At 33.5% G+C, this 26,167-nt stretch overlaps 1 protein-coding gene across 3 annotated transcripts in view; it reads right to left on the minus strand.

Annotated features, from left to right (window-relative positions):
* Window positions 1-26,167, minus strand: part of HYCC1 (hyccin PI4KA lipid kinase complex subunit 1) — a 109,321-nt gene that overhangs the window by 22,940 nt on the left and 60,214 nt on the right. The window contains exons 10-12 of one of the 3 annotated variants that reach the window (XR_009542008.1): window positions 25,372-25,531; window positions 8,719-10,255; window positions 5,160-6,613 (exon numbers count right to left, since the gene is read on the minus strand). Coding sequence is in view for 1 of the 3 variants with exons in the window: in XM_060157142.1 (XP_060013125.1) it covers window positions 9,681-10,255; window positions 25,372-25,531 (735 nt within the window). In the remaining 2 variants the exon portion in view is untranslated. Of the gene's footprint in view, window positions 1-5,159; window positions 6,614-6,937; window positions 10,256-25,371; window positions 25,532-26,167 lie in introns of those variants that run through there. The other 2 variants (XR_009542009.1, XM_060157142.1) reach the window with 2 other exon arrangements.

Raw genomic sequence — 26,167 nt, forward strand, 5'->3', positions numbered from 1 at the left:
ATAACAAAGTGAATCAGCTATACATATATCTCCATATCTCCTCTCTCTTGCGTCTCCCTCCCACCCTCCCTATCCCACCCCTCTAGGTGGCCACAAAACACTGAGCTGATCTCCCTGTGCTATATTGCTGGCAGGCGGGTTCTTAACCACTGTGCCACCAGGGAAGTCCCAGGAGCGCCATATTGTTGAAGTCCATGTATAGCCCTTCTGCTTCCAGTATTGCCACTTTGTTCATTAGCTGATTGAACAAGGACTGGGATATGAAAGAAAGATCTACTGACATCCTCAGAATCACCCTGACCATCTGAGTACTTAGCATCTCCTTCAAATGGGGTTTAGTATTTATGTAGAAAACAATTATTCTTACAATCTGAGCCCATTTTGAGAAGTCCAACCATATATTTAGTGCCTGAATTTTATCACTCATCCTCCAACCTTGTTACTTCCATGTCCTCTACCACCTGGCCAACTATGACTCATAAAATGGGGCAGATCTGTACCTTGGGATATCTTTACCTTCTGTGCAGAGCAGACAAGAAATACTGCTCAGATTTATTCTCACTGTAAAGAGTTCCTCTCCTAAGTGTCCTCCACCACCACTGCTGAGTGGGGTTGTAGTGCTACAGTTTACCTCTAACTACTTGCTTGTATAACACAGCTCAATTTTTTCCTGCTTGGCAAACTGTAATATTCTCTCCTATTATAAGTATAGTTCATGGGTTTGTTTGCTTGCTTGCTTGTTTTCTCCTTTCAAACATACCTTGCCTCATTAAATTCAACTTGGTGGATGTAAATGAATATTGAAATGAGATTCCACACTAGAGTAGAATTAGAATAGAAGAGGAAGTGGTGACATGTTGTTCCAGAGGGTTATATTTCAAGCAATTTGGAGAAGAAAATGTTAGTAAAAATTATATAGCACAGGGGGCAAGACAGAAGTAGAAGCATCTTGGCTAAGTGAAGAGAACACAAGTTTTAAGATAAATGCACTATAGGCCTTCACTAGGTAGTAATGGACCTGGGATACAAAAGTTAAACATACTTGTAGCTTCTATAAAAGGAAGCAAGTGAAGCAAGAAGTGAAAATTTGTAGTGTTTAAGTCTTTCCTACTTTATTTGCTAAAGAGTCTAGATATCACTTATGTGCGCCACAGAAATATTGAAGAGAATATGATAGAAAAAGAAAGTCAAACATAAGCCCAGAAAAATCTTCATGTTATTCATTAGTTTAAGTAAAAAGAAACATGATGTATCATAATTTACTTCTCAAAAAACTTTTATGTAGATACTCGTTAAAGAACCAAAGTGGTAAAGTTTTACAACCTTCACCTTCATCTCTGTACTGATGTACATTAGAGAATCAAATGAGTTTCACAGATTTCTCTTGAATGGAAGAGGAGCAACACAGTGTTCCTACGTTGCCACTCATTTCCTGGATTGGATTTACATTCTATCTAGTAAAACAAATCTTTATTCACTATCATGTATTAGGTATTATACTAAACTCCCACAGGGCAATGGTCTAGTGCGGGAGACAGACATGTGAAAAGATAATCACAGTACAATGTGATGAGGATTATTATATTACAGCACTTTACAAGTATAAATCCAGTGTGATAAGGGTCAAGAAGCTTCAGAAGAAATCTCTGAGATCTTCTGTAGAACCCTAAGAAGTCATTAACGATGTATCAATATGCTGTATTTATAGTATTGACTTACAATCTTTGAATGGGGAGAGATAAACAGACTTGAAACTATCAAGTCTGAAACTATCAAACTATGGCTTAGATAAAACTGTAGGCCCTCTATGTCAATATGAGATAGTTGTTCATTCCAGTAAACCTTTGCCCAGGAAAGATAAGATGGTAAACAAAACAAAACAAAACAAAAGACAAACAGGAACAATCTCTAATTTTTTGTTTGCATAAGGAAGTTCCTATAGGATGGAAACAATGACCTGCTGACCTGGGCAAACAGCTAGCTTATCAAACAACAGTTTACTTATCAAGATTCTTCAAGGTCCTTATTTGCTGTGTCCACCAATCCTAAACCATTTCTTAACTTTGCCAAATCCAATCAGTTCCCTGTCTTGACAGACATGTCTTAAACCATTTGGGCACAGGTCTCAAAACTCAACAAATAGCTAATTTTCTAGTTCTGAGAGACAGGTAAGCATATCAAGGTGGTGCACTGTCTTACTGTAGTTAACTTTCAGTACTTAATTTTGCTTTATTAGCAGGTCATCAGATGATATTTGAGAGAGTTAAACAACAGCAAAGGTTTTTTTTTTAAGGATTGCTTATTTAATTGGCATGTACTATAGAGTAGAATCATTTTTGTGTGTCAGGTCAATTTACCTTTCACCAACAGGTCTATGTTGATGATGTTAATCAATGTTAATTGGCTTTATCTTAGGGAGAGCCTCATTTAGAACACAAGATCTGGTCAACAAATTTGTCCTTTCTGAAACAATGTTAAGTGTCCATCAATAGATGAATGGATAAAGAAAATGTGGTACACACACACACGAATATTATACAGCCATAAAAAAGAAGAAAATCTTGCCGTTTGTGATAACATGGATGGACGTTGGGGGGCATTATGCTAAGTGAAATAAGTCAGAGGCAGGGGTGGAAAGGTGAGCAAAATAGGTGAAGGGAGTCAAAAGGTACAAACTTCCAGTCATAAAATACGTAAGTCATGAGGATGTAATGTACAGCATGATCACTACAGTTAATAATACTGTATTGCTTATCTGAAAATGGCTAAGAGAGTAAATCTTAAAAGTTCTCATCACAAAAGAAAAAACATTTTGTAACTCTGTATGGTGATGGATATTAACTAGACTTACTGTGGTGATCATTTTGCAATATATGCAAATATTGAACCATTATGTTGTACATCTGAAACTAATATAACGTTATGTGTCAACTATACCTCAATTTAACAATTAATTTTAAAACACATTTGTCTTTCCTAACTACAAACCACTACCAGAGACATAAAGATAACCAATTCATTGCTGTCAGCTACTAAACCAAATGTTAAGTTTGTATAAGAATCAAATGAGAAACTTGTTAGAAATAAAGGTTTCCATGCTTCACTCAGTGATTCTGATTTAGAGGGATCAGCACAAGGCCTAGGAATCTCTATTTTAAAAAGCACCATTTTTTCCCTAATGCAGGCTGTCTTTAGATCATACTTAGAGAAATAATGCTTTCCTCCCCGCATACCAGCAAATATACATGTGCTGAACATATGTACATATATGAATATGTAAACATATATAAACACATATACACCCATATTAAATGTTCTACCCAAGTCTTATAAAAATGGGATTGCTCTATGACATGTTTTTTTCAGGGAACATTCTATTAAATAATCTCTCTGAATCACCACATACACATCTGCGTTGTTTTCCACAGCTACATCATATTCCACTATATGTGTGCACCATAACTTATCCAGTCCTCTATTAACGGTCATTTAGATTGTTGCTTTTTTTTTTTTTTTGCTATTGCAAGCAATGCTGCAATGAATACCTTTATACCTTATGCTAAAATTTCTGTAAAATATAGAGAGTGGAATAAACATGGAAGAGCAGGATTCTGCTAGGTCAGAAGGTGTATGCACTTTAAAGTTTGATAGATCCTGCTGAACTGCTCATCAATTTAGTTGTACCAATTTAAGTCCTGCCAATGGCCTCTTAAACTAATGATTTCCCCACACCTGTACTAATACTAGTATCAATCTTTTTAATCCTCATCTATCTGACAGGTAAAAAAATAAACAAAATCTTAATTATATTTTACTATGCTTTTAATATCAGAATAACTAGCATTCAGTTTACCACTGAAACACAATTACCTAAAGCTCTACAAAACGTATCATAATTTATTTTTGGAAAAATTTTATTTTGACCTTAAAACTTAACTCTTGTCACCTATAAGACAGATGGAATGAGTGAATATCAAACACATGTCTGTTATGTAGTATTCACTTAGTATCTTCTTTTACCAAGTGATAGAAAAGTGAGAGTCACAGGACCTATGTTTAAGCTCTAGCTTTCCACCCAGCAGCTAAGTGACCTTGGGCAAGTCACCTGCCCTTTTGAGAGCTTCAGTTTCCTCTTTTGTAAAATGGAAATTCTAATCATTTTATAGGACTCTTTTGAAGATTAAATGAGATCATAATTTTAACTACAAATATTAGCTATCTACCACCACAATAACAATGCAAGGGAAATTACCAAGTGACTAGAATTATCTGTAAAAGCCTTTCTTAATAATTATAAAATAATTATATGCTGGTATTACAGATTCTATGAACTGAATCAACTATTTATTGGGATTGCTAAAGTCACTAGAAGAGTTTGTATTCCACAGGGCTAACATACTGCCTACAAAATCGCTTCTCTTGTTTTCTATGATTGCTCCTCTAATAGCAGTCAGAAAATATTTCCTAAATTACTTACTTCCTTAGATGAAATGGAATTATCCAAATATATAATCAACTATACAACAGGATTTTTTTTCAAGCTTCTAAGAGGGTTTTGTTTCTAAGCACACACAGTAATCCTATTCAAGTAATGTCATGGAAATTTCCTAGAGTCAGTAAATGAAATTTTAAAATTTTACCGTAATACAATATGTTGGAGACCTTATCCTTGATTCTTTCCCCAAACTAACGTCAACCTAACTCACACATTCATTGAATGTCTCAATACCTACCATGTACAAAATCCTATGCTAGGAACTAGGGGCATATAGTCTCTGCACTCAAGAGATAAAGACCCATATGAAAGATAAAAGGGCAAAGCACTGTTATCTAAATTTGCCTGTACTTCTGGTATGACAAATAATCAGTCACTGGTACATGACCCATGGAGCTCATCTTCTTTTGGATGGATACTAATGAACTTGTCACACTTCTCATCCATAGCCATGTAAAATGTAAAGCCAGGAATGAGATGTCACTGTCCTATGGCTTACTCCCCAAAGCTCTCAATGGCTCAACTCACCTAAGTCTTCCTCCTTTAATTTCTTCCTTCACATCATGACTTTTGCAAAATTTTATGACGATTTTTTAATTAGTAAAGTGATCTGGAAAAAATATTTTTTCAGTTTTTATTTCATTAAAACAAGAGGCAACACTGCTCTATAAAGTATTGCATATGGAGAACATTTACACAAATATACAAAACTTCAAAAAACTAAACTCCAGTTTATTTCCATAGCCTTAAAAAGGTAGAGAGCACATAAAAATATCCAAAGTCGTAATTTATTCTTTAGGAATGTAAACTCTAGGAACACGATTAGAAACAAGTCAATTTACTATGAAAAGATTAGTATCACTACGTGATTAGAAATAAAGATAAGAGGTACACAATAAACTCCACATAAGAGAAAATAACAGTATGTGAAATAGGACCTTCAGTTTACTAGTAGAAACTTCATATCAAGACATAAGTACTCTAGAACTCTACTATTAAAAAACACAAAAGCATCTTCTAAAACGTTCACTGGTAATCTCTGTAGGTATGCACAAGTTACAAAATACAGAAGACAACATATTTCTGTTCTCTGATGAAGAATTTAACAATATTAAATATAAATGTGAATAACTCAAAGTATTGAGTATAATTTTACTAAGCAATTAATCTAAAAGTATAAATTCATGCTAATTAAAGGACTAGAGAGTTTATTTTTTATCCAAAGATTGGGAAGACACTATTATACATTAACTTCTATCTACAATGATTAATTTAAGTACCCATCAAATTATTCTTTTTTTAAATGGCTTTTTAAAAAATATTTTTTCAGGGGCTTCCCTAGTGGCTCAGTGGTTGAGAGTCCACCTGCCGATGCAGGGGACATGGGTTCGTGCCCCAGTCCGGGAGGATCCCACATGTCACGGAGCAGCTGGGCCCGTGAGCCATGGCCGCTGAGCCTGCGTGTCCGGAGCCTGTGCTCCACAACAGGAGAGGCCACAACAGTGAGAGGCCCGCATACCGCAAAAAAAAAAAAAAAAAAAATTTCAGTTACCTTATTTAACAGATATATTTCCTTGATGTGCTTCCCTTTAATAAAGTGTAGACTTATTGTGCCTATAGACTCAAACGTTAAATAGCCTTACTTTAATATCTGCTGAAAATTAGGTCTCAGGGTGTATTTTTCTTTACAATTTAAAGGTTTCAACACTTTAATTTTATTCTTCCAAAACAGACAAAATCCCTTAAAAATGGGATCATTTTTCATCCATTTTGGTTTAAAAATTTTATTTCCCTTTATTTTAACTTTTTATCTTTAAAAGTTAATAACTTTTATAATTATTATTGAATAATGTTTGCTAAGTAGTTACTTCATAATTGAAAAGAGCAATGAAATATTGCTTTTTCTAAACACACTGAAATCATTTAAGGACTGAGAATTTCTACTCTTCAAATCTACAGAGCTGCCTTTAAAAGTTCCATGGTGGTATAATAAGGGATTCCAGGGTGCTCACCTGCCCTGGGACACTCCCCTGAAGTCTTTGTCTCTCTCTCCACTTGGATTCTAAAACGGAAAAGCTGGCACCCAGCTTCACTAGAATATCCCAGGTAGTCGGATATCTGAAGAGTGAGAGGTTGGGTAATTTCAAGAATCTTTTAGAGGTTTAAAATGTGGAATGGGACTACAATGTCTGCACAGATCCTCTGAGCTATGAGGTGCGAGGCCCCAGTTTTGTGCAGAATCCTTCTTGTGGTAAAAGGTATTACTCTGGATATACACAAGGTCTGTGACCAAATGGTCACATCAGCATCTTCATAAGAAAATGACCTACAAAAGCCACTCCAACTTTCAAATTTGGAAAAGTGAGTGGGACAAGAAGAGCAGCGATAATTATCATTGTTACCACAGTTAGCATTACCCAGTATTAATAACTGCTATAAAAATTTTCAAATGTATAATCTTTATTTGAAATAGTATCAAAGGTACTACTAAAGAATTTGACTGTTACCATAACTCCACATTCTAGAAAATCAACTGGGACAAATTACTTGGAGCAAAAATTCAGAACTACTCCTTTGAGTAAGCCTTCAGGGTTTTTAAAAGAAAAAACACATGCAGATTTGTTGTGCATTGTGTAAAAGGGTGGTACCGCTTTCATAAAATTGTAGGCATCTACAGCTCTGATTCCATTTTCAAATAACAGAAGAATATAAAATGTTAACATTTTTATTGTAAAAATAAATGAGATTCATTAAAAATTTAGAATTAGGGGACTTAAGTCAGTTGACACTTAAAAAATTAATTAGCTTTAAAAACAATGAAGATTATAATGATCTAGTATCCAACATATTTGATCTAGGGTTGTGAGAACACTGAGAATTCTAAATATTAGATAAGTGATTTGTTTGCACTTTGATACTATCTTCTCAAACTTTAATGTACATAATAATCACCTGAGATCTTATTAAAAGGCAGATTATGATTCAGTAGATCTAAGGTGGCTCTGAAATTCTGCATTTTTAACAAGATGGCAGGTAATGCCAATGTTCCTTACTGGTCCTCAGACCACAATGATTTATAATAGCAATGATCTAGAATAGTAACAAAATGAGGTTCCATTACAACAGCTGAACATTAAAATCTGATCTCTTATTTGTGCCAGCTAATGTTTCCTCAAACTTATTCTATAATGTTTCCTAAGCACCTTAACTTGCCTCCAATGCCAATCTTTTAAATTAGTTCTTAAGACTATTATTAATATTGTTAGTAGCTATGCCTAGGGGAAATTCTTTGTTAAAGAATTACAAAAAGACAATAGGAAATTCACAGTAATTGTACAAAGGATTTAAATTGTAGACAGGATTTCTATTAAATTAATACTTTATCAACTTTCACTGTCTGGTTGCTTTGCTTTTTTTTGTTTTTTCCTACAATGTATGCCAATAGATCTTATTCCATTTCTATCAGTGGCACTAAAAAAATCAAATTCACTTACATTAAAAACCATATTTTATTCAGGGTTACTGAATAAAAACTAGTTCATGCTTTTTGAAGAATTGGATTTAAAACGACAGCCAAAGCAGTTATGGTCAAAACTGCATTCATAATGAAAATGCTTTAGCAGTCTTCAAGACATAACAAATTTTTCACATATTTGAGCTCTGCATAAGCAGGTACAAGAGGAAAACTAGCATTTTCTCTGTGTGACCACAGCTAAAGACTGTGAATAAGGAAACTACTGTGTACTAACCATTAACAAGGGGACAGCTCCCTACATCTTCCTCCCCAGTCAACTTAGTCTCTCATCCTCAACCCTACTTTCTCTCTCTTACCCTAGATTATTACTTAAATATACTTGATTTATAAGGAACCTCAACCATAGCTGAAATGACCACCACTAGCAAACATCAAATTTTTACATCCATCTGGATGTCACCTGACTCTCTATAGCTACATACAAGTTTGTTTAGCTTCTGCCATATTGCCTTTTTATTTTTATTTTTTGGTTGGGAGCAACTACATTCATTATTCTATCATAACAAGAACATTTCAAATAGGCCTGTTCACAAAACAAGAAACACATTTAATATTTTTCATACTTAAAATTTTAAATTTAAGAACACAAACATATATAACCCTAAATTAGTTAATATATAAATGTCCTTTGTCCATATTTCACTATTTTTATTTTCTTTCAATGATATTTTATAGATGAAAAATTTACCTAATTTCCTTCATTTGTAGACAAACAATTCAATATGGTAAACACTGGTATCTTGAGAGATGGGTTGCAAAATTCAGTCATTTCCAGGAAGTCTTCAATGATGTGTGCTCTGAATTGTGGGAATCCAAGCTAAGTAGGTTTTCCGAAGTCCAGCAGCAGGGTAAGTCAGTTTTATGGCCTATTACATCTTAGGAACTGAAAGGGATCTTCACCTGCTAAATCCAGATCAAACACTTCAAAGCAACACATCTACTAGCAATCTGATTTCTCATATAAAAATGTTCCAAAGATAACAATGGAAACCCCTCTTCCCATCCCCTGGAATCATATCATATTTTAGGTTACGGAGTTACCAGGCATTTTCCAGTGCTTTATATAAACTGTTCTACTAATCTTAAAGACGATCTGGTTACAAACATTTTTAGCAGGCACTTTTCATACACGTCATTTTTGTTTTTCACATGCCTGTTTTTCAGACTGGCTCGCTAAACAGCCAGCTGTAGAATTCCTGGAGTTGTACAGCAGCCTCATCCTTGAAAACACTGTTCTCATGCAAGGAGATTCCCTTTTACACTGAAGGCCAAACACACAGCTACCAAAATAGGAGTTATTAAAGAAAAAGACTCATAACCTCTCATGAGCTGTGACCAATCTGATCAGACAACCTGCCAAAATGTATTGTCACACTGACAATCTTACGGCAACAGAAACAAATAAGAAGGTAAGAAAAGAAAAAAAAGACTCAAGCCAAGGGGAAAACACACAACCAAGAAATAACAAAACCATATTTCAACTTACTGCAACCTAGACATTATTCCCTTCATAAAGTCAAGGTAGCCTTCAGAATTTAAGATATCAGGGCTCCTGTCAGGAACAGGGATGAAAGACGACCCTGGGAACTTTCATGAAGAAGCAAAGTCGTATTTTCTGATTCACTGGTTACGTGAGAAAACTCTTACAAATTAATCTGTGGACAAAGTAATGCTAATACTAGGAGGTCTCTGCTGACCTGTTTGATGCTTCATTGGAAGTTCAGTCCTTTCAGAAACGTAAATAAGCGTTTCTTCTTGCAGACTACAAGCAGAAAACCTATTGGTATCTGTCCCAGTCCCACAGCCAACAGCAGATGATGGGTTATATGGGACTGTGACACCACTAACTTGTTCAAAGGATTTACTGAATACGGTCGCAGCGGTCTTAGCCAAACCATGACTATTAGGTTTAGGCAGAGATTGGCTGGTTGTTAATGTAAGTCTCTTCAAGGAGAGAAGCTCGAGATTCTCACTTTGGGCTCTCTGGGTTTGTTTTCGAGCAAAGTGATCTTTGCAAGACTCCCCTGCAGTTTCTTTTTCTTTTCCTCCAGTTTTGTTTCCTCCTGACCGTCTCTGAGTCTTTCCTACACTTCCCTTGTTACTACAATTTTGACTATTGTTTGATAAACCCAACTGGCTAGTACTAGACGCAGCCCTGGAATAAAATCCCTCGTCAACTTCAGATATCTCCATCAGTTCTTCTTGACCTGTTAATTCTGTATTTCCTAAACAAAGAAATAACAAATATTAATTAACATTAAGCATTTTAAGTAATTGTTTTTTCATGATTCATACCAAATCAAGTATACTTTAAATACATTAAATTTTAGCAAAATATGTAAAGCAACAGATTATAGACCAAAATCAAAGGATAATCAAAACATTCTATAAAATGTCAATAGTTCATTATAATTAAATAAGAGTAATTTAGAGTGTATTAAACGAAAAGCATGCCATAAACCACACCCCACTGTGTTTTTAGAAAAAGTTCTCTTACTATTCATGCAAAAGATCAGAAACAATTAGGAAAAATACCACACAGTAAAACTAGAGGTAAACTCTCCCCCAGTAGCAAAGCAGTGTAAAATCAAAGACCATACCAAGGAACTTTTTAAAAAATAGTATTAAAATATTTCAAAGATTTTTTTAAAGGTTGCACTACACATTCTAGATTATTTTACTAAGAGAAAAATATACAGACCATAAGTATCACAAGCTCAAACTTGTTAAAATTCTTTATACATTCTCCTTCATATCAAAGATGGCAAAAATACAAAGATAAAAAAGTAATTTTAGATCTCAAAACATAAGCAGAAAATTATTTTGGAAGCAATTTTCTGCCTCATTTTCATAACTGTTTACTCAGAGAGCAGAGCTACGACCATTCCAAAGAGCATTAAGAGTCATTGAGAAACTGTGGTACATAATTCATGCATTTTGATTAGGTGACATGCAAAATTTTTGTGACTGTGCAACTGTTGCTTAAAACATGCAGCAGTGACCCTTTGCCATGAGATACCTTGGAGTGCAGCTATAAAGTGCTCTGCTAAAACTGCACTCTGCCAGGTGAGTTTATTCCATCCTCCATCATTTTTCTTACAGATTTTTGCCTCCTGATCTCTGGCAAGCCTTTGCTCTCAGTTCTAGGATCTGTGGTTGTTTCCTGTACACCCTGTATATGCTGAGCATCAATCTCTCCTAGTGTTCTGCCTTTTTCCCCATTCCCGGTCCTCTCTCCGGCCACATTTGTGACACTAATCTCAGGAATGACAAGGATGCCCAATTCAGTAGTATCATTATTGTTGTCAGGTTGCTCTAGAATTGAAGATGATAAGACAAAATGATGGCTGAAAACAAAACAAAATAAAAATGCAAAACAAGAAAAGCGAAAAGATCCAAAACAAAAATTGAACGAGTGAATGTTAGGTGTTAAGCCAAATATTTGCACTGTAGAAATTACCATAATTCACCATACTCTGACAGCACTGGAGACAATGGGGTCATGTTCTTTAATTTCAAATGACAATGACAAAACTCAGAGCATCAATTAATGTTCTGTATTTTTTCACACACATATTTGATGTGGACTATGAAACAGAAATTTTTTTATAGTTTAAAATAGAATTTCTATTATTTTTAAGATAATATTGTGACCACTTGAACTTATGTCAAGCTTTAGGCAAATTTTCAAGGATTTATAGCCAAAACTTTAGCTCTTCTTAACATGAGGAACCAAGCCACTTAGGAATTCCCCTTGCACAATTTTTTTATTAGATTACACTGAGACTGCCTTAATAAACCATGATACTGGAAAAATGCTTATGCACTTACATCATGATTAGTAATGCTACAGGTATAGTTTTTGTTTCACACACCAATCATCTTGTATATTAGTAAATATTAATGTGGCTGTGACATAATTAAACAGTCTATTCCTTCAGACTCATACTAATTCCATAAATTTAGGCTAATTTGTAACCGTTCATTACTAAACTGGAGAAAAATAAAAATGGATTTGGAAAAACAAATTGGCTATTGGTCCTTTATTCTGAAAATGGTCATTTGGAATCGAAACAAAGGAATGAAACTCCTAACGAGTTAATACTTGTAGACATTTTATTGTGTCTCAAATCACAAAGCCATGGTTTATTTAAAGTTGTCAAGGAAATATCCATAACAGATGGGAAAAAATAACATGAATATGTCTACCATGGACCAGTAATGAAAGTGAAAGTTCAAAACACCATAAGACTATGTAAAACAGTATATACTCTTTTAAAATGTAGAACACAAATCTGTGTGAGGGACATTACCCACTATTTTCAAATATTTTTCATTTCAAGGTCTCCTGAATGGTGCTACAACATGTGAACAGGCAAAACACTGGCGGCCAGAACCATATATTCCTGTGGGCGCCCACTTTGCTGTGCATCTTTAAGTACTACGAATGCCTGGCTCTCACCCTAGACATTCTGATTTAAATAGTATGAGGTATGACCTGGGCACTGGGATTTTTAAAACTTCCCACATGACCAATGTGCAGCAAAGTTTAGAACCACTGCTCTATCCTGATTCTTGCAAATTTTGAAAACTGAAAATCAAAGTTATTATGGATGCCCTGGGTACTCCATACCCAGCAGCAATATGCACCTCCAAAGGTCCTCAAAACTTCATATTGCCCTGCGCTGGTAGGCCAATGCGCTGGTTAATTAATTTCCCAATTAGCTAGCGCTTCATAAACTTTTTTTTTTTCATTGGGGTATAGTTGCTTTACAATGTTGTGTTAGTTTCTGCTGTACAACAAAGTGAATCAGCTCTATGTATACATATATTCCTTCTCTCTTGTACCTCCCCGCCACCACACACCCCCCATCCCACCCACCTAGGTCAAAACAGAGCACTGAGTGGAGCTCCCTGCACTATACATCAGGTTCCCAGTAGCTATCTGTTCTACACATGGCAATGTGTATATGTCAATCTCAATCCCCCAGTTCATCCCATACCCTCTCCCCCACCGCACGTCCACACGTCCATTCTCTACATCTGTGTCTCTATTCCTGCCTTGCAAATAGGTTCATCTGTACCATTTTTCTAGATTCCACATATATGCATTAATATACAATATTTGTTTTTCTCTGACTTACTTCACTCTGTACGACAGACTCTAGGTCCATCCACGTCTTTTGACTGAATACACTCTAAATGAAATTTTTATTTCCTAGACAGACCAAAGCACGTTGGTGAGGTAGTATGACATTGCTACTTCTGCTTCCCTAATAGACGTTTAATGAGACTAAGAAGTTCCAAACAAGCCCATTCCCCATTGCTAATAGTTGTCTTCAATGTGAGGGCAAGTGACACAACATTGTAAAGCAACTATACTCCAACAAAAATTAATTTAAAAAAAACAAAATCAAAGTAAGGGCAAGTAAAATCTAACTGAGGTAAATGCCAGAGGCCACTGCAACTGAGAGTAAAATCAGCATGTCACTGTTGGTGACAACCAAGAATTGTCCATTTACGCTGTAGAAGCAGTTTCACAAAAGATCTATTAATGGGATCATTAGTGCAAAATCGTTATAAACTGTTGAAATTATCCAGACATAACAAAGCCAATGATTACTAAAATTTAACAAAATTTTAAAAGATAAGCATAAGTAGCCTAACAGAATAGAAAACAATCTACTACATTGATTGGCACTAAATAGTTTTCTTGAGAGTGTTCACATATATTATTCAATTATATTCTTAGAATAATGTGTTGGTGCACCTCTGAAGCAGGCAATTTGACTCCCATTTACATACAAGGAAACTGAAGTTCAGAAAGAGTTAAAACAACTCTTGTATGGGGGATCTAAACAGTATAACATACTATAAATTCTAACTCTTCAATTCATTAAAGTCAATTTGAGTTAAATATTCTCTGATAGAGATTTTTCCATTACATTTAACTTACTTGCTTAGATTCCTGGCCATTTTCATAGAAAGCAAATAAATTACTTGGCTGAACACAGAGCAAGAGCAAATACATCTCTAAGAAAACCTAAGTAAGTCATAACTCTCAAGGTTAATTTATTTTTTTAATTGGGTTTATTTTTTAAAAGATGTCAATGAAAATTAAAATGGTGCTGCAACGTGAAAATTTAGAATTTTGCAGGAAAAACTAGAAAATGACAAGAATATTATATAAAATAGCAATAGGCAATTGGATTGCTAATCACATTCACTGGGATAATGGTAAAGATCTGCAACCCAAGAAAAAATAACATTAATTTTTTTTAATCATGAAATTAACTGGCATGTGGAAAAACAAGATATGTTTTCCACAAGCAAAAATCTTTAATTCATTTATGTATGTTATCACTCAAAAATGGTAAAAACCACAAAACTATTAAACTGCTTATTAAAGTAAATTCATAGAAAGAAAAACATGTAATTCTGCACAGAGCTAGAAAGAAAAGAAATATAATTCTTAGGAAAATTACAGGGTAAAGAAAGATAATTACATAGCAAACATCTGTTATGTTATCTTGCACCCTATTATTTCTCCAACTTCTTCCCCTATATAATTCTGTGACCCAATCCCCCTACACACAACTTCTTATTGGTCTTACTATTCTCTAGGCCTGGAATGCTCTTCCCCACATAGCTACGTGGCTCACCTCCTTACTTCCTTCAGGTCTTTTCTCAAAACCTTCTCAGTGAAGTCTTCCCTGATCATCCCATCAAGTTTCAATATTCCCCATATTTCATATGCCCTCTTCCCTACTTTGTTTCTTTTTCTTCTTAGCACTTCATTACTTTCTAACCTACAATTATTTATCTTGTCTACCAGATGTAAGTTCCATGAGGCCAGGGATTTTTATCTGGTTACTGCTATATACCTAGTTCCTAGGAAAGTAGATTGCATTAAGTACGTGCCTGATAAACATTTGTTTGATAAATTGAACGAATCTCCAGTTATGAGGTGAAATTATTAAAATAAATAAAGTTGAAAGACCATAAAGAAGGAATGAGAAAGGTAAGCTGGGAATGTGTTACTTGACTTGATAAAATGAAAAAATAATGTATAGCATAAAAGAATTTTTAGGGACTTCCCTGGTGGTTGAGTGGTTAAAACTCTGCACTTTCAGTGCAGGGGGTGCAGGTTCAACCCCTGGTCGGGAAACTAAGATCCTACATGACGGGTTGCGTGGCCAAAATAAAAAGAATTTTTAGATGGCAAAAAAAAGCAAAGGATTTTTGTTTTAGAAAAGTGTAGTAGCTACCTCTAAATGTACGTTTAGTAAAATGCTTATTAACATCAGAAAGACTTTTTATTTTTAAATCTATAGTTCTTTTATTATGTTATCCAGAGGATAAGAAGAGAAAGTTATTCTTTCTTTAAAAAGACCATAAAGGAGATGTTTTAAGGGAATATAAATGCATAAGAAAATAGAATCTGCTTAAAAGCCCAGAACTTAAAATTTTATGCAAAATGTGTCATGATTGTTCTATACCTATAAAAAAACAGTACTTACATTTGACTTCAAATAATTTGAAAGTTCAAAAAAGATCCAAAGAGAAACTTCTCAGAATATTTTATTTGTATAACCTCTATAAATACGTAATATTCTCTCCATGTACAGATATGAGGAGAGTTAAAGAATACTTTTAATAGACATTTCCAAATTGGTTCTCAAAGCCACTCAAATCATTTCTCCCTACAAAATTTCTTCTGGCTTTGAGGGAGAAAAAAAAAAAAAAGGTGAAACAAATTGCAAATATCATTAAAACTGATCATGAAAAGTTGTGATTTCTCTCATATGTAACTTTATAATCCCAAATATCTATTCCATTATGTCACTCATGAAACTCTTTATCCTAGCTTTAGCTTCTATTTTTTCACAGCTGCCCTACTTACTAAAAGTGACAATTTAAATAAAGGAGCAATTTATTATTCACAGAATTTACACAACTCTGTACTCAGACTGATTCATAAGTCTAAAGGAATCTGGAAAAAAAAAAAAAGACAATCAAGGTGAATCCAAAAAAACAATAAAAAAAGAAAGGAACCTGGTTATGACCTAAGACACTTGCAAATTCATTTGCAAAATCAATAAAATAAGCTGACATTAAAAAAAATTAATCTGTATCATACAATTTTGACATTAATTATGAAAAGTATTTTAGAGTAGACCCCAGAAGAAAGTCATACGTATTCCTTTACAATTTATAAGATATATTTTAAATGTCATAAAATACCTGAACAATTTCATATTACCCAGTTTGATGTTTACAATTCATTCTATTCAACGGAAGACAAATGTTTTCTATATTCATTAAGCTATTCATTGCAGTGTTATCCATAATAGCAAAAAGTTAGAAACAAATTATTTAGCATATTAAGGAAATGGTTAAGTAAATGCTGGAATATAAACTCAATGTGGTGTTATGTAGCCATTAAAATAATGGGACTTACTAGAAGAACTTGGGAAAATGTTTGACAGTGTTAACTCAACAAAAGCACAGTATGTAAAAAAAAATTAATTAGAGCGTAACTATGAAAAATACATATACGTATGGAAAAAAAACTGTAAAATGGTAATTGTTTAAGTACCGGGATTATAAGTGAATATTCCTCTACCCAGTTTACTATCATGTTGTTGCACTGTTTTTCAATAAAATAAGGAAAAAAGAAGCAAATTGCTCAGTCTATATTATAAATTTATCATTTATTCACTTATTCATGCATTCAACTATTTCTTGAGCACCTATTACGTGCTAGACATTGTTTTAGACTCTGGGGATACAATGGCCAACCAGACAGACAAAGACACTGCCCTCACAGAACTTACATTGTAGTATGGGAATTAAGTAAACAAGGGAATTTTAGATAGTGGAAAATGCAATGAAGAAAAGAATAATGGGAAAGAGTAAGCAGGGTAGTGGGGAGAAAGTCTACTTTCGATGGGTGGTCTGGGAAGACCTCTTTGAGGAAAGGATATTTGAACTGAGATCTGAATGATGAAAAAGCACTGGCTACACAACAATGTGGAGGAAGAGAGTTCAAGCTGGCACTTATTAATAATTCAAATCTCAGCTCAAATATCCCCAATTCCTAGTACAAAGACCCTAAGGCAGAAATGGCTTAGAACGTTGAAGGGTTAGAAGGAAAGATGAGAGTGGTCTTCAAATGAGGTCACAGTGGTAGGTAAGACATCACCAGGGCCACCTATGCCATAGTACAGAGCTCAGACTTTGTTCTGATTGCAATGGGCAGCCATTGACAAGTACACAGATAAATTATTTGGGTACTTTATTAGCATTCTTTATCAACAGAAGTCATATCTGTATAACACAAAATATTGAGCACGAAGTATGTCCTGGGTTAGAAAGAACAGCACTGTAACAGTCCACAGCCTGGGCCAGTAATTTGCAAGGCAGATTAGAGTGAAGTAAAGCTGCCATAGAAACACAGAATAAGGTCCTGGCAGTTAAGGGGCTGCACTCTGAGCAAGAACATGAATTACTAAGATTTAGTAATATTAATCCTGAAGCCAGAAGCAGAATTTCCAGGTAAGAAAAGAGCAGCCTGGGTCACAAAGAAAAAACACAGTCTGGACAAGAACAATTTATTTACGGACACACTGGTTAGGAAATATTACCAGATTCCTTAAGTAAGAACAGGCAAGTCTTTAACTTGTGTATATACTAAATGACACAATGCCCCTTATCGAGGTAAATTCAATTACTTGCAATAACTTTTCATCTTTATTAATCTCAAGTATAAAAAAAAATCTCTTTGAGAACTGCCAACACTGCTGCTGGATCAGGTGAATCCTCCATGATTAAAGATCCTCATGACCAGAGAGTCCAAAAACTGGTAAGCAACATCTACTAAAAAACTATCTATAAAAGCTTATTTCTTCCTCCGTGTGCATTGTACAACAAATGCTCCTTAAAAGGTTGGGGGAAGGGTAAAGCTCAATAATAAATAACAATAAATAATAAGTTCCTTAACTACAGCCAGAATTATATAAGGCATCCTTAGTAAAAAAAAAAAAAAAAATGTAGAACACAGTCATTTACAAACAACCGTTTTTGCCTCATAAAACGAATAATTTTAACTATCTTGCTTCTCTGTAAAGAAAATTACTTTATTTTATCTAGAAATAAACTAAGATTTTTTGTTTGCTTCTAAAGTTGGCCAGAATTCTTAAGACTACTGTCTTCCTCTTTAAGCCTTATGTTCACATGTGTCAATTGTATTTTAGCTCTCTGGTCAATATGTCCTTTTTCTTTGTGTCACCCAATATTTTCTAATATATTATTTTGTCTTCCATGAGTAAAAGGTCAATATCAAAAATGTCAGTTAAAATTCATGCAATGCTAAGTTTGGTCAGAAGGAAATGCTTATTTTTGGTTCTAATGTTTTTTTATCATCTATATTGGGAAAAGAAAATTTGTTCCTCTAACAGCATTTTAGAATCTAAAAATAATGGAGCTTCTCAAAATGATTTTTTCTAAATTTCTTTAAAAAGTTTAAACAACTTTTAAAATAAAAACATAAGCATTATAAATTTCTAATTGTACATGTAGAATTCCAATAGCCAATTCTTTAAAGTTTGCTACTTTTGAGTTTAAAATTACCATTTCTTCATTTTTCAAAATGCTTTTATAACTATCAGCAATTTTGTTTTTCCTCAAATGCTTTACTTATAAAGTCATAAAATCTGATTAACAAAATAAATGTTCCGTGTCAAGATTTATGGCATTTACCTTCTGCAGTATCTAGAAAGACTAGCTTAAATGTTTTGAAATTTTTACAAATAATCTTTTTTTAATATTTAACTAAAATATACCTCTTATAATTATTCCAATTTGCTCAACAGTTAGAAAGTTATTAATGTTCTATTTATCATTATATGATAGAAATTATTAACATTTTCTAAATCAATATCCATTTTTTTAAATAATCAGTTTTAAATAAACTATTTTCCAACATGAATTGCATCTTTTTATTGTTCCATTTCTTATCTCATCTAATAAGTTAGTCCTAGATCACTGGGCAAACTGAAACAAGTCACATTTTTTGTCATTTTTTAAAAATATAATCACAGGTATCTTTGAATTTTATTATAATCGTTTAAATTTATTTAACTACCTTGGCATCCTTTAAATAGGAACTTAATGCTGAAAATGCAACAAACAGCTGTAACAACATGAAACTTCACTTTCTTTAGATTCACTCTATGTAAACTATATTTTGTTTCATTTTTCACTTAAACATTCCATATAATTAATTAAATACTCTAAAATTCTCAGGGTACTGATTTGGTAGTACTAAGTTAGAAGACTTAACAATATATATAGTACTTATTTTCCATTCTTTTTCACAGCTTAAAACTCTGTACTCTTGGATCTCCTAAGTCAAAATAATGATATGCAATATTATAAAAATAAACCATTTAACATATTCCAGGACCAAAAGCAGGGCAAAATTCAAAGAATCTAGATTACAAATATTGCTTTTATTGTTACACCTACCTGTTGCAAACAGTTGTAACCGTACATAAATGAGAATATAAGTTCAATCTATTCTATTTACCTGTCAATTTGGGATTGAGACAACAAGTATTAAAACAACTTTCTAAAAAATCCTGACTGTAATGGTGTTATACATGTCAGATAATAAAGTACTATACCTCAGGGCTTTAGAAATTACAAAAAAATCATTAAACTGATCATTACTATTATATCACATATGTATACTTTTTTGTTTGATATAACACTCCAACTAAACATGTTTGTCTCAAATTGAGGAAAGCCAATGAAAGGGTTGATCAATCACAGGATGATCTGAATAGCAAGCTGGCTAAAAAAAGCTTATCAAGAATACAATTATTGAGCAGTTAATAAAACAAAGTAAATAGTTTTAAATTAATAAAAGTCAGCCTTTACAGAGTGCTTTAAAGCATACCAAAATGCTTTTCACTGACTTGTCTCATTATCTCACAAATACACAAGTGGAAAAAAGGTGGGCAGTAATAAAGAATTAGGATTTCACTAGATAAGACTTTTATCAGATAACTAGTTGGCAAAAATTATAAGCACTCATTATTTGCAACAATAACTTAATTAGAGGACTTTCATGGAATGGGTATTTCAACAACCATTTTAAAAGAAAGGAGGAAAGTTGTTACATTGTTCCAAGTATAGATAATTTTTTAAAAAGTGGAAGAGTGAGTCATAATGGTGGCGGTGGTGAGGAAAGAGACAAAGAAAAAAAATAGCAATTAAATTTGCTCTGGGAGAGGAGAAGGAATGGAAAAGTACAAGGAAATAAATAAGTATAGATTGTATAATAGAATCTTGTAGAGAATCATTCAGGGATTTAAGAAAAAGGGCTCTCATAGCTGAAATGGTAGATAATGAAAATAGCTTTAGAAGCAACATTTAAGAATAACTATAGAACAGAAGCATAATTATAAAGAAATACCTTCTGTTTTCCTTTTAGTTCTGTTTATTTTTTAAACGTAATAAATATTTAAGAAAATAAAACTGCATTTTTATTATTAATTTAAAAAATTGATTATTTCACGTTTTATCTTATTTTTCTTATTGGAATTTTCATTTTGCTTCTTGTGACGGTCATAATCTACTCACATTCTTCTCTTACTTAATGATTTTTAAAATCTTTATTCAATTATTATCTTTCTCTAATTGCATTTTACTTTCAAATTATGACTTCTAAATAGCCCTCAATCTGTAGGTGGCTCAAAAATCTAGATTTAAAAAATACACACTAAGTGAAACACAATATGCTTAAAATAATTAACAAATCTATATAAACAAATCTATATAAATATATATAAAGCTATTAATTCTGAAACTATGACCCTTGAAAGTCAAAAGCAGCAACTCTACATTGTAATTTTACTTTCCAAACATATGTATTGACATGGAATTATGAATTCATTAAACCTTTCTCAAAAATTTATACACAAAGTTTAAAATGTCTGAAAACACAACATTAAGTTAAGCCATGCCAGTACAATATTAAAATAATTAAGTGAAAAGTGGGGAAAATCAGGCAAACACACTAGTTCTCAAACATGTCTCTCCAAAACAATACTTCAGCTGAAACCAACCTTTCTTTAAAAATCACCCTATTTAGTCACTGTCTGATCAGAATTAAAATTACAGGGCCTTGCGACATCTCCCTGGCTTGGGATGTTGATAGTCAGGGCGGATAAAGCATGCTGACAGAGGGCAGTGGTCAGAGGGTATATGGGAACTCTGTACTTTCCACTCAATTTTGTTGTGAGCCTAAAACTGCTCTTAAAAATAAAGTCTATTAATAATAATAATTTAAAAATTGAACCGTCCAAAATATAATTCTAGAAATTTGGGTTGTTATTTAACAATAATAAGATGATGGCAAGGGATATATGTTCTGAAATGTGTGGAAATGCTAAAGCTAAAGTAATTTTTTACCTTCCAAAAGGACATTTTCCATTAAAATATAAACTATAGATAAATTCTTAACTTTAAGAAAAGAATGGCAGATCTGTGAAGCTTCAGAGAATCCTGAAATATTGATACATTCTAAAAGAGCTCAGAAAAAAATTTTTGAATGCAAATGATTAAAATTGTTCCAAATTAATTTTCGAAAGACTAAACCATGAATTGGTTTTGGCTGTAAAGACAAAGAGATTTTTTCTGTTACAAATAATAAAAAGAATACATGTGATTAACTGCTCCAATTTAATGTATTTGTTTGCGTGTGCAATTTCTGGTGACTCAGATGTGCAAACACACTAATGGCTTAACTATCTACATTCCTTAATGAAAAAGGGAGATGGAAAGAAAAAAAGAAAGTTCTGCTTGGCTGCTTCTGTGGGACAACCTCATTTACTCCTGCCCCTCTTCTCCCCAGCTAGGATGGAAAATGGAGAAAAAAGGAGAGAGGCAATAAATAAAGACATAAATATGGAAGCAACCTAAATGTCCATCGACAAATGAATGAACAAGGAAAATGTGGTATATATACAATGGAATATTATTTATCCATAAAAGAAGGAACTCCTGTCACTTGTAGCAACATGGATGGACCTTGAGGGCATTATGCTAAGAAATAAGTCAGACAGAGAAAGACAAATACCATATGAGATTCCTTATATGTGGAATCTAAAAAAACTCCTAGATACAGAGATCAGAGGTGGGAAGTGGGAGTGGGTGAAATGGGTGAAAGTGATTAACAGGTACAAACTTCCAGTTATAAAAACATAAGTCTTGGGGATGTAATGTACAGCATGGTGACTATAGTTAATAATAAGACTGTATGGTGTATTTGAAAGTTGCTTAGAGAGAAGATCTTACAAATTTTCATCATGAGGGGAAAAAAGGGTAACTATGTGTGGAAATGCATGTTAACTAGACTTATTGTGATCACATTTCACAATATATCCATATATTGAATCATTATGTTGTAGATCTGAAACTAATGTTATATGTCAATTATATCTCAATTTTTTAAAAAGACACAAATAAAAGAAAAAGAGAAGAAAAAGGGAAGAGATCCAAGAAAAGAAAAAAAAAAGGGCCAATTGCTTTCTTCTTTCCCAGCACTAGCAATAACAAGGAAAAAGACAAGGAGTAGAAAAAAAAAGAGTATTCCTTAAAGTTCATGTTTCTTGTCCCTTCTCCTTCCCCAACCCTCATCATCACTGCCTTAAAGTTGCATATTCCATATTCCTACCGTATGATACAGTTCAGGGTCTGGGAAGAAATCCCTCCTCCTGGGAGGGTTGGTGTGGGAAGGGAATGGTAGGGATAGAGGTGGAACACGAAACACATTTAGCATTCCATGAAACAAAGAAACTCTAAATGTGTTTTCACACAGTCATAAACTAAGCTTACATGCTACAGTGCTGTGCTTCAGAAACATTATAAGATCATAAGGTTTTTGTGGATCACCCTGGAATCCACATGCCCTTTAACATAGTTTCCGCAAAAATTAATGTATAAATAAAATTGTTATAATATATATATAATTCACATGTGAATGTAATATAATAAACATAATTTATATAAACAAATATAATTTAAAAATCCATTTACAACTTGAGAATGATCTATATATTTAAAAACTATAGTAAAGATACCTATCTTCCCCACAAGAAGCCAGTGTCAGCTAGAGCCCAGGACAATGATAAGGTGTTCAAATAGGAATCAGGACCATGGAGATGAAAAACAGAAAAGCTTTCAATTCAGCAAAACAGGGTAACAATGAAAAATACTGCTCTAGGAAGGAAAGCCAAGACTACTCTAAAAAAGGAGAATGCAACCTACCTGTAGAGATAAATAAGGACCCTGGACTAGGAATATTTTAGAGTCCACTGGATAAAGAGAATTCACACCGCAGAAGAGTGGTAAACAAGACTTAGCTACATTCTACATGCGCCTGACTTGCTTTTCACAATTCGTTCTCTTTAAATCCTCATCCTTGACTTTTTTTTTATCATAAACAGGAGTTGCCCAAGTGTTAAGAGTTGTTAAGATTGAATAAGTGTAGGGAGACAGGTGACAAGTAAGGTTAAGGCTGTAGCCTTAAGACACTGTGCCAACCCTTCAAGTGGTAGCCAATATAAAATCTGGAAGATATGTAAGAATCTAGTATATACAATATATTGAAGTAGTCTTTTCTTGCTTTGGTAATTTACTGCTATACAATATTTCTGGAAAATTATTTCTATTTTATTGCACAGTACACATCTTATTCCATTAAATGCACTTATGGACACATACACAAATCTTCTTTCACACATACATATGTGCAAATACAATTAAACTTCAATATTTCACATTTTTAACTGCAGGACCTATATTTTTCCCCTAGTTCCCAATATGTCCACCTAAATAGAAAGAAGGGTAAGTGAAAAAGGAATTAAAATTCATTCTTGCATTTCCTGTAGTGGTAATTTTGGAGCAATTATGGCCACAACAGACGCATACGATCTGGGTCATTGCCTCTGTGTATATTTTCACTTGCTAATGCTTAAACAGAAAACGGATCTCTAGGGGAACATGGTGATATCTAATTAAATGACTTTCTACCTGTAATCTAATCCCAAACTGTAGCATAATTTTCACTGAAGAAACTGATGTATGTTTAGACGCTGACTATATGTCTTAAACAGTAGCATAATTTGCCTTGATAATGGCAAATATTTACCACCTCTTTTGTGCCTTCCTAAAGGACTTTCGAGAATTGGTCACATTACTTTAAAAAAGGAAAAGATTGAAAATGATCATTGGTTAAGCTGGAAAATTTCATCATCATTTTTTTTTGGACATACTGTCTCCTAGATTCCCTGAGTAGAAACAATGGCAGCTGTTCTCATCATCAACTTTCTATTTCGTAGTGAATAATCTCACTCTTCTCACTTTTGCATTTTCACTATAGATATCATAGAGACAACTGGAACTATCAAATATACCAAAAGGAGCTACCATTTTCATTGCAGTTTGTAGCAAGGAGAAAACAGACAATCGATTTTGTTTTACTCCAATATATATGTTTGCTTGGAGCAAAGAAATGGCTTTTTGCTTCCCATTCTATGGTTAACTTCTAGGAAAGTGATAGTAATCTCCTTACACTGATTCTTGCCGACTACAACAACTTCTAGGTAGGAGGCGAGTTATAAAAAGAATAAGAAATTAAATAAAAAATAATAAGTTATAAGAGAACGGAGAGAGATGGAAAGCATTAAGAAGGTCATGGTAAATAAAGTTCACTTCCAGTAGAATTTTTAAATAATAAAATGAAGCAGTCAAGAAGGGATACTAAAACAAACAATCTTACAAGAAAATTAACTTCTAGAAAATACAAATGCCTAGAGTTGTATCAATACCATGGGATTCTTTACCAAGATGTCCAGAAGAAAATGTTAAAGTCCCTATTGGTTGTTCCATTTCAATATGCAAGTTTACCTGCTAAAAAGTTGAAAAATCAGAAACATTAAGGAATATTTGCAAATAGTTGTGAATAGAAACCCAAAATGTATTAATAATTGAAAAATGCATTTCCTACTCTCCTACTGTGTTGAAATAAAATTTAAGAGCCAATACAATGTTTAAATAAATTTTCATCCGTATATGTAACACAAGGGGCTCTGTATTCTTATTGCCTGCCATTCATGGATAAGAAATGAAAAGTTAAAGGTGATCCAACAGCTCTTTATTCCATGCCACTATGATATTATTTACTAAATTTAGAAGTTACAGCACCTTAAGTACAGAGAAGAAGGGGACAGCAATAACAATCCTCTAATTTGAGGAGTGTTTTATTTCTTACCATGTCTTTTCCACCTATGACCTCTTATTGACATGCTGGTTACTGCATTTCTCGATATTCTAGAGGAAGTTGGTGTGATTTCAACTTGAATACACCTTGTACCCTCCTTACTAGATTTCATGGCACCATGAGGCAATGAAGCCTGTATTGCATTGGCAACCTAAAAAGGAAAAATATAGTTCAAGATTGGCATTAAACAGATGTATTATTATACCCTTAGATAAAACAAGATGTTAAATTCTTTTTTCAATTTGTTTATTGAAGTAGAGCTGATTGACAATGTTGTGCCAACCTCTGCTGTGCAGCAAACTCGCTCAGTTATCCACAGACAGATACATTCTTTATTTATAGTCTCTTCCATTATGGTTTATCCCAGGATATTGAGTATAGTTCCCTGTGTAAGACATTAGGACCATGTTGTTTATCCCAAGATGCTAAATTTTAACAGATTTTTAAAAAGAATAATTCCTTCAAGATCTTTCATAAGATCCTCTAAAATGAGGAGTAAGAACGCAGAAGGAAACATGGTTAAAAATATGTGTGATGAAATTTAAAATTCCAAAATACTAAACTATATTTCCAAATGCCTAATGCTAATTAATAAATGCAGCTTGAGCATGTTAATGAGAATATTCTTAGAAGTGAAAATGACTATTCATATCAGGCTAAGACATTAGCCTAATGAAATTTTCAAATTATATATACCTTTTTCGAGTAACAAATTTTTCCACTATAACAGGAACATGAATCACTGAGTACTGATAATGTATTAATGCACTACAAATGGCTACTTCTC

The sequence above is a fragment of the Lagenorhynchus albirostris genome, chromosome 8 (genome assembly GCF_949774975.1).
Source record: "Lagenorhynchus albirostris chromosome 8, mLagAlb1.1, whole genome shotgun sequence".
Taxonomy (NCBI): domain Eukaryota; kingdom Metazoa; phylum Chordata; class Mammalia; order Artiodactyla; family Delphinidae; genus Lagenorhynchus; species Lagenorhynchus albirostris.